The sequence below is a fragment of the Spermophilus citellus genome (assembly GCF_964194105.1).
Source record: "Spermophilus citellus genome assembly, chromosome: 1".
Taxonomy (NCBI): Eukaryota; Metazoa; Chordata; class Mammalia; order Rodentia; family Sciuridae; genus Spermophilus; species Spermophilus citellus.
In genome coordinates this window covers 122,938,968-122,949,421 of record NC_138182.1, presented here as the reverse complement: position 1 = coordinate 122,949,421, position 10,454 = coordinate 122,938,968, and the positions used below count along the sequence as shown (strand labels likewise).

The 10,454-nt window shown below is 46.2% G+C and overlaps 1 protein-coding gene across 1 annotated transcript; it reads left to right on the top strand.

Moving 5' to 3' along the window:
* Positions 1-962: 962 nt before the first annotated feature.
* On the top strand, positions 963-8,060 carry SMIM23 (small integral membrane protein 23; the record flags this gene model as incomplete). The annotated part of the gene is made up of 4 exons (XM_081296439.1): positions 963-1,052; positions 7,307-7,358; positions 7,603-7,667; positions 7,842-8,060. 4 exons carry the CDS (start codon positions 963-965, stop codon positions 8,058-8,060), a joined length of 426 nt encoding a protein of 141 aa, XP_081152565.1.
* Positions 8,061-10,454: the final 2,394 nt, after the last annotated feature.

The following is a 10,454-nucleotide window of genomic DNA, read 5'->3' as shown; positions in this document are numbered from 1 at the left end:
AGTTGCATTTACATGACAGAAGATAGAGAACAGATTTGTGGTGTGCAGGAGTTAGGGACACTGGGGTTGGGTTGGGAGAGCAGAAGGCTTTGAAGGGCAACTCAGAGCTCCCTGTGCCCTTGGAACTCTTGTGTATCTTGATGGTAGCAATGGGCACAAGAACCTGCACACATGACAAATTGTTCAAAATTAAACACACACACACACACCCACCCACACACACACCCACCCACCCACACACACACACACACATAAGTACAAGTGAAGCTGGGCTGGGCTGAATACAACTGGTGGATTACATCAACATCCTGGTTGTGATATTGTCCTCAAGTGGTGCAAGACGCCCCTCTAGGGAAACTGGGTCCGATATTTGTGTTGTTTCTTAGAACTTCAGGTGAATCTACAATGGTCCCCATATAGTTTTCAATTAAGACTAGCTTTTACTAGGTTTTGCATTTTAAAAGTTGCAATTTGGGACTGGGGATATGGCTCAGTTGGTAGAGTGCTTGCCACAAAAAAATAAATAAATAAAAGTTGCATTTTAATAAAACTTGCAAATGTAGAAGAAAAGAGATCAGGAAAAAAAATCACACTAAAATGTAACACATTTCTTACTAGCCTTTTGTTTTCTGCATTTAAAAAAATATTTATTTTTTTAGTTTTCAGTGGACACAACATCTTTATTTTATTTTTATGTGTTGCTGAGGATGGAACCCAGAGCCCTGCATATGCCAGATGAGCACGCTACTGCTTGAGCCACATCCCCAGCCCTGTTTTCTGCATTTATATGGGTAAAAAAAAAAAGTGAGGAAAGGGGCTCAGGGTGGTGGGAAGGTGGGGCTTGCCTGTCCCCTACCTTCTGTGACATCAGAACTCATGCTTGAGAGATGCCTGGTGACCAGAGGTGGGGGAGGGGCCCACCTGCCTGTCCCAGGTCCATCCAGACAGAGTGAGCTGAGGACATGGCAACCCAACAGATGGAGAGCATGGGGCAGGTGGCTGGCGAGCTGCTGGAGGCGAGAAGGGGCGGCCACTGTGAGGACAAGAAGCAGGTGAGGCGGCCAGGGCACGGTGTCTTCCTCCTGTCTGAGCTCCCTCTGCCAGACCCTTATGGCCTCAAGAAGAACCGGTCCTCACCCACCTCACCCTGCACACCAGTCAGGGGAGCCCCCAAGGGGCCCAGGTGTGTCTTCCCCAAGCCTCGTCAGCACCCTCTTCCTAACCCTCATCATCAGCAGCAGACCAGGTGTGCCAGGAGAGCCAGGCTTCTGTCTCATGGCCAAGAAGGGTCCCAGGATTCCTAAAATAATCCGTCTGAACACAGAGCTCTGGAGACTTCTCAGGGCTGGGATCCAGCTTCCTGGGGGTTGGGCCAGAATGGAAGACCACCTGCTGGGCACAGCCTGGCGCTCCTCCCCCTCCGTCTCCCCTGACCTCAGTACTCCTGAGAGGCACAGGCCACCCACCTCATTCACAGGGGGGTAAACTGAGAATCAGGAAGGCCCGAAGGCCATGCAGCTGGGACATGTCAGCAATGAAACCAGGTCCATCTGATTCCAGAATCCTGAGCAAGAGGGGCCCTGCCCTGCACGGCCTCCCAGGTGGAGGTCCGGAAGGCCATAGAGGAGGCTGGGAAGGTCGGCTGTGCTGGCACAATGGAGGCCTGGGTCTCACTCTGAGGACAAGAGGCCATTGAAGAGTCTGAGCAGAGCAGAGGATGACTGGCCTACATGCTTTCCAAAGATCCTCATTCACTAGCTGCCCCTGTTCCAAATGCCTCCTTATGCTGGACCCCAGCCTCTGATGGGCATGCGGGCTGGCTCCCGGCCCTGCAGCTGCTCCTGCAGAGGGTCCCACAAGTGCCACGCCCAGGAAGCACCCTTTAGGAAAATCACAGACAGTTCTGTGTCTGGGGATTGACATGGTTGTTCCCATCAGGAAGACCCTGAGAAGTCCCACGGGGAAAAAATCCACTAACTGCTGTTTCCCAGGCCACTTCCCAAGCCACCCCCCCCCCCAGAGGCCCTCTCTCCTAATAAAAAGACCACCATGAGCATATTTATATTTCAAACTCGAGTTTTGCAGATGGAGAAATCGGCTTAAAGAGAAGAAATGTTTCCGCTCAGGCCCCAAGACAGCACAAGGAAACAACTGTAGATAAATTCTGGTCCCAATGGGCTCCTGCTTTTCCCTCCTGCTAGCACCAAAGAGAGCCTAGCAGAAGCAAAGCACACTGGGAAAGAAACCAACCTGGAAAGCACTTTGATAGAGGAGTGGTGGGACAGGGAGAAGTCACCCAGACCACTGAACCACGCCAGTGCGCTACAGGATGGGGCAGCTCTCAGTGTCTTCTCACAGAGTCCAAGGAGAGGAAATATATCACCCCCATCTTTGGTGGGTCGACTTTGGGGCTGGGTGCACACATCTGGCCACCACCATCCAAATCAAGCTGCAGGACATTCCCAGCACCCACAAGGACCTCAGTCCCCCTCACACCCCACACTAGGATTCTAACTTCTGTCATCATAGACGAGTTGTATGTGGTCTTCATTTTCATGTAGATGAATCTAGAATAGGTGTCTCTTTGCACCTGGCTTCCTTCATCCACAAGAAGGGGGGTCCTAAAATCCAGGGCCCATGGAGGCCAGGGGACCACTGTACATAAAAGGGCTGATGTATCATGAGCAAGTGGAGTCAACTGAAGGAAGTCAAGGTTAGTTCAATATTCAAAAGTCAAGTGACGCAATTTACCGAAGTAAGGGGACCCTTACATCATCTCTCAAATTTGTTTTGGCTGTCCTACATCCTTTGGATTGTTGAATACTTTTAGAGTGGATTAAAAAAAAAAAGTATTCCTAATTCAGTGCTTGTTCGTGTTAAAGTTCTCGGAGGACTGGGAATGAAAGGGAGCCTCTCCCTGATACCAGCCCACAATGAAGAACCAACAGCACACTTGATGGAAGGCTTCCACTTTCCTCCCCTTCCCCTCGTTCCTTCACGGGGAACAAGACGAAGATGTTCAGCTTCTCCACTGCTACTTAATATTTCATCGGTGGCTCTAGTCAAGGGGGGAAAGGTTAACAACCCTTTGAAAGGCTAGAAGGGAAACTTTCTTCATAGACAGCTCAGTTTTCCATCTGTGAAATCCTAAACTCTCCAAGAAGAGAGCTATCTGGAGTAAGTCACAAGCTACAAACTCAATTCAATTTCTGTAGACAAACAACAATTGGGAAGTTAACTTCTTAAGATTTCATTTATAGGAGCATCAGAAACCATGCAATACTTGGGAGGCCTCTACACTCGAAGACAACAAAACATTGTTAGGAGAAAATTAAAGGAAAACCAGGCGAATTCTAGCGGAGGAGGAATGGTGAGAACCATTTGCAGCACTCTGCTGATGTTCATCATTCTTAGGGCATCTGTGTCCAAAGTCCCCTCAGTGTTGGTGACAACCAAGCAAGCAAGTTCTGCCACAGGTGTTTGGGAACAGAGTAAGTTGTGTGTTACACATGGGCCAATGGAAAAGTGGGAATCAGAAATTTTCTACTTGAAAGTGACCTTTGGTCTGGGCCATTGGTAAATGCTAAATGATTAAGAGAAAACATGTACTAGCAGTGATTTTTCTCCCCAGTATCATAATACAAATAACTGGCTCCTGAGTCTGCTTCTCAGAGATTCCTGTGATGTCTGGCTCTACTTGTTAAAAGGCCTGAAGCTCCAAGGTTCAGTGTAAAGACGGAGTGGAGTGCTCACAAGAAACAAAACATGGTGACTGAGAGTGTGTGCCAGGACCACCCTGGGAAGCACGAGTCATAGTGCCTGAAATAGTGATAACGGGAAGGCTTCACGTGCACATTCCCTGCATGCAGGTCATCCAGTCACAGAGGATTAAGAACCACATACATTTTTCGTTACCCTGAGTTGACCTAGAATGCCATGGTTGCCAAGCTGTGTCCACTGGGGAACTCAGGTCCATGGCTCCTCACCTGTATGGAGCACTGCACTCAGATGTCCCCACTGGAGTCAGGGTCGCATCAGGGAGGGTTGTTACCATGTGCACCCGTGGAGTGGAAGCCTTTGGGGTTGGACTGGAAATGTTAGGAGTTAGCCCATCAGAAAAAGAACTCTGTCCTGCTCAAACACATCTTTAACTCTATTTAAGTCTTTCCAGACCATGGTCAAAACCTTGTGGTATCCTTTCAGCCTGGGAACCCCAAGACCCAGCAGGAACCCCTTGTCTACCCTGGGTCTACATCCAGCTCAACCAAGAAGCGCCCCTTCTACTGTGTGGGCTGCTGTGTGTTGACACAATTTAATCTCAACTTCGAAAAATGCTATCTTTAGTTTGCATGGCTGATGAATGGGACCTTTACCATTAGGGAGATTATAATTCCGTACTTGTGAAATGGTTACTGATACTTATTTTAAAGTGCTAGATTCAGTTTTGTTAGAAAATTGAAATGTTTATCTGTGTTCTGCTTAGCATAGCATTGATTTTTCTTTCTTTTCAACAATCTGTACTTAATGTGAAATAACCGATGAAGGATATTGTAACTACTTGACCAAAGGATTTTTGTCTGAAACCATATAATACTTCGCCACTAAAATGTGCATTATTCTGGGCTGTCAATTAAAGTTAAAACAAAACCCTAAAAAAAAGGAAAAGAAAAGAAAAGGAAGAAAGGAAATCTAATGACAAGATATACCATGTTCATGGATTGGGAGATACAATATTTTAAGACATGCATGCTTACCAAATATACAGATGCAATGCAGTATCCATCAAAATCCAAAAAGTTTTAAAAATAGAAATTGGAGAAAATGGCTCTAAAATGTACACAAAATTGCAAAGAATGTAGAATAGCCAAAAATTGTTTAAAAAATAACCAAGTCCAAAAAAGCACAGTATCTGATTTCAAATCTTACTATAAATCAACAGTTATCTAGATAGTGTGAGTTGTATGAGATATAAATCAATGGAACAGAATAGTGACAACATAGTCATTATGGAGAAAATTGTGTCCCCCAAATTCATATGTTAGGACCTTAACTTCAAAGTGATTATATTTGCAGAAAGACTTTTAAGGAGTAATTAAGCAAGGGAACCTAATACCATAAAACCGATGTCATTATAAGAAGACATTTTTACCTTTATTACCCAGAGGGGGAAATCCTGTGGATACACAATGAGAAGGTGACAGCAAGAAAGCCAAGGAGAGACGACTCCCAACCCTGCCAGCACCTTGACCTGGGTTGACAGCCTCCAGAACTAGGATAAAACGCACTTCTACTGTCAAAGCCGTTCAATCTGTGGTATTCTGTATGGCAGCATTAGCAGATGCAGACTCATACTGCTATAGCTCTGATGTCAAGAAATGTTGATCAATGAAACAAAATAGAATTGAGAAAGGGATGGGTGCACATAATATGTGGACAGGTTCTTGACAAAGATGCCAATGTAATGCCAGGAGGAAAAATTTGTGTTTTTAAAGAAACAATTCTAGAACAACTTGATATCTATATGAAAAAAAAATCTCAATCCCTATTTCACATTACATACCAAAATTAATTTAAAATGAATCAGATGCCTAAATTAAAAGCTAAAACAATAAAAAATGTCTAGAAGAAAACAGGAGGAAATCATGACCTTGAAGCAGACAAAGTGTTCTAGACTTCACACTAAAAGCATCTCCACAAAAGGAAAACATTTGATGAATTGGACTTGGTCAAAACTGAAACCTTTTGATCTAAAAAAGACACTGGTAAGAAAATAAAAAGACAAACCACAGACTTGGAAAAAATATTCACAAGACAAATACCTATCAAATGACTAATATCCAAAATACATAAAGGACTATTGCCGGTACACAAATAGTCCAATAAAAAAAAATAAATGGACTGGAGACTTTAATAGACACATCACAAAAAAAGATATATAAATTAGGAATCATTAATATAAAAATAGATTAAGATACCACTACACAGCAATAGAAAGCCTAAAATTATGATTGACAGTACCAAGTGGTGACGTGGATACGGAGCAACTAGAACTCTCATGAATTGCTGGCAGGAATATAAAAATGGAAGAAATACCCACAACACCGTTGAGTGGATTCTTGTAAAACTAGGCATCAATTTACCACAATACCCATTATTTCCATACCTGCCTATTAGCCCAAAAGAAATGAGAACATGTCCACACAAAGGTGTGTGCCTGTATGATCCCAGAACTTTAATCCATGATAGCCCCACACCGGAAGCCACCAAGAGCCCATCAATGGGTGGAGAGATTCCTTGTACTATATTCATATCACATAAACATTCATCAATAAAACAGAACATACGGAAACAATGGAAGCTTCTCAGAAGCATATTGAGCAAGAGAAACTAAACACAAAGGCATATACCTTTCGATTCCATTTCTACGAAGTTACAGAACAGGCAAAAATGACCATCAGGTGGGCTGGGGATGTGGCTCAAGCGGTAGCACGCTCGTCTTGCATGCATACGGCCCGGGTTCGATCCTCAGCACCACATACAAACAAAGATGTTGTGTCCGCTGAGAACTAAAAAATAAATATTAAAAATTCTCTCTCTCTCTCCCTCTATCACTCTCTCTTTAAAAAAAAAAAATGACCATCAGGTGGCAGGGAGAACATTAGTGGCTCCCTCCAGCAGAGTCAGGGTAAGGAGGGAGCTGTCTGCAAAGGAGCAAAGGGACCTTCCTAAGATGATGGACGTGTTTCAGATCTTTGGGGCGATAGATAGTCCACAGGTACAGACATCTGTCAGAACTCATCTACCTATACGTTGAAACCCATATGTACATTTCATTGTCTATAAATTATACTGCGATTAAGTTAATTATTTTTTCTTTGTGGTACTGGGGGACTGAAACTGGGGTGCTCTACCACTGAGCTACATCCCCAGCCTTTTTAACTTTTTGTTTTGAGGCAGTGTCTCGGTAAATCACCAATGTTGGCCACAAACTTGCGATCCTCCTGCCTCAGCCTCTCGAGTGGCTGGGATTACCGACATGCACCACGGTGCCTGACTGGAGTTGATTTCTTTTAAAGATCAATTAAAATAAAAAATTCAAAAGGGACTCAAGGAGAGAGCGCAGAGGTGGGCCTTCCCTTTCTGCAAACTTCTGCAGCGTTTGGGGGTTTGGCAGTAAGCATGGTGACTTGGATAACCAGAAATAAACTTGAGTTCTAGACACTCTCTCATAGGGTCCCCCCTGACGCCCGGCCCTCTGCCTGCAGGACTCACCTTCCTGACCCTCCCCTTCTCCTCTTGCCCCCAGACGCTGCTGGCCTTGCTGGTCTTGGTGCTGTACCTGACCACAGGAATATCAGGTGAGCCTTTCTGGAACCTGAGAACGGAGGGGCGGGTGGGGTTTCCCCAGGATGAATGTCTGCAGAGGAGCCTCAAGTGCTTTTTCCTACCTTCCCTTCCCCGGGGAAGACTGATCCGTTATTCCAACCACCCCTCACTTGCTCCTATTAAGAGGTGGCCTTTGTGCCTGTTACAGGAAGAAGCTGGGAGATGTCTGAAAGGATCAGGGAATGTGGCCACCCCCAGCATCCTGTGTCTCCCCAGGTAACAGCTTTAGGAATGTACAGAAGGACTCTGAGATGCGGGACCCTGGAGGTCTTCCCAGAGGGGTGTGGTTGGCAAGCTGGGCTGGGGGGGGGGGGGTAAACAGGAGCTGGCCAGGTGGGGCAGGCCAGGAGGGGTGCTCCAGGCACAAAGCACAGCATGTGCCAGGGCCCTGGGGAACCCCAGGAAACCAGAAGCCCACGGTGAGATCTCACCGTACAAACCCTGGTGCCTTTCAGGGCTTTTACTATCACCCCAGCGACCCTGCTGAAGAGCCGATCAAAGTCCTCAGGAACTGGGTGAAGAAGAATTTGCATGGTTTCTTGGAGACATTGGAGGAAGAAGTGAAGGAGCTGGAGCGGCTGGTGCGGGACCTGGAATCCTGGCTGGACGCTCTCCTGGGAGAGCCGCACCCACACCTGGAGGAGCCCTGCTCCACCCACAAGGCTCCCCTGTGAGCTGGGGCCCTGGGGCCCTGGGGCCGGTGGGAGAGGAGGGGGAGGAGGCTGGGCTCCAGGATCCAGGCAGCACGAGAATAAACTGGTTGGGAAGCCAGGTGTGCTGTCCATGCTCCCAAACGCTGACGGAAGCAGCCCCAGAAGGACACCAGGGCCTGCTTGGGGGCGGAGGGTCTTCCCTGGCCCCAGGACTGTGGCCCACGGGAACCAACTTGGGTTTCAGAGCCAGGCCTGGGTCCAAGACGCTACCACTTCTTTGAGATGATGCATGAACTTCTTAACCTCTCGGAGACTCGGTTTCATTATTTGCAAAATTTTGCCTGGCAGGGTGGCAGAGGACCTCCAGGGTGTCAGAGGACCTCCAGGGTGTGCCTGGAGCCCGATAAACCATTCTCTCATCCTTCCCCTTCCCCTGGGATGCAGCAGGAGGGCTCTGCTCCGGGCATGTGTTGTCCCATGGTGCTCCATCCTCTGACTGCACAGAACCCCAGTGCAGGGCAGTTAGGTGACAGTTCACTGCTGGCCCAGAAATCTACTCTAGGGAAAGTGCCACAACCCCTCCTGCACATGCATGAATGCTCCATTTGTTTTGTTTTGGTACCAGGGATTGAACCCAAGGGTGCTTAACCCCTGAGCCACATCCCCAGCCCTTTTCTATATTTTATTTACAGACAGGGTCTCTCGGAGTTTCTGAGGGCCTCGCTATGTTGCTGAGATCCTCCTGCGCCATCGCACCTGGCTATATTAGGTTATTCACCCAAGCTTGGTTTACAATAGCATAAAAAAAATGGAAGTAACCCAAATGACCTCAGTAGGGTGCTAGTGAAAGCAATTAGACTACACCGGAGAACGAGGTCCTGAGAAGGAATAAGGAGCTTCCTGCCATGTCTGAATGCTGGTGTTCCCCTAAAACTTACGTGTTGGAACCCACTACCATGTGCTGCGACTCAGCTGGGGCCTTCGTGAGCACGCCACCCTCATGCCTCAGGGAACCTCACTGGTCCTGCAGCCAAGCGAGGACACCAAAGGAGGCCATCATCTGTGAAGACCAGGCCCTCGCCAGACCTTGAATCTGCCAGTGCCTTGATCTTGGACTTCCCGGCCTTCCAAACTGACAGTAATACATTTCTACAGCCTGTGAAATACCCAGACCACAGTACTCTATCATGGCAGCCCAAATAAAGAGGACTCTGTCCACCTATTTGGAAAAGCCTGCACGTTGTTATTAAATAAAACAATCAAGGTGCAGAAAAGCAAGTGGTGGGCTGGGGTTGTGGCTCAGTGGTAGCGCGCTTGCCTAGCAAGTGAGAGGCCCTGGGTTCGATCCTCAGCACCACATAAAAATAAATAAAGGTATTGTGACCAACTACAACTAAAAAATATTGTTTTAAAAAAAGCAAGTCGTGAGGGGAACAGCTGTTGGGGACAATCATGACATCTTTGGCTATTCACAAAAAAAATTCTAGAGGGACACAAAATGGGTATTTTGCTTACAAATGAGGACTAGAATATAGAGTGTATGGCAAAAATAACAGGATAGCCATGAAAAAATTGTACCGATGAAAAAAATTGAAAACCCCCCTCTTTCAGTTAATGTATATGAATCAACAGCCCTCTTTCCTGTCCGGGATTTCCCTTTGTTCCCTTCACCTCCAGGAAACTTAAGAGCTTAGTTTTCATTATGGGGATTATGCCAGCTTCACTGTTTGGGTTGTTTACTGTTCCCTTTCTATGATTTTTTTGTTTCCTGATTTAATGAAGTTATTATGCATGTGCCAATTATTAAATCTACTGAACTCTTGGGAAACCACGAGGCTTCCAATTAAACTAATCTTAGAAGCTATCTGCCTTGCAGGGAATGGCACAGAGACTTCTTTGCCCACAGGAATTAATCAATTACCATTTGGGGTGGAAAAAGTCATGCAAATCATGATCACAACTTTTCCATTTTGAATATTTGGCAAGGATGGGAACCGGAATCTGTGTTTTCTCATTTGAACCTCTTTAGGAAGAGTTCTGTGGGAAGGAACTGGTATCTGCTTGCATTTATAATCACATTCTATCACACAGGGTTGTGGTGGTTATACTGTTATCCAAACCATGAATATAGGTTCCATAGGTAGTTGGAAGATTCTCAGGCATAATTTTTGACACACCCACACACATATATATATATTTTTTTTTTCCTGGAGATTGAATTCAGGGGTGCCTAACCATGAGCCACATCTCCAGCCCCATTTTTTATTTTGAAACAGGGTCTAAGTTGCTCAGGATGTCACTAAGTTGCTGAGGTTGGCCTCAAATTGCAATCCTCCTGCCTCAGCCTTCTCAGTCACTAGGACTATAGGTAGGCACCTCCACTCCAGATGACTGTTCACAATTTTACCCTAACAT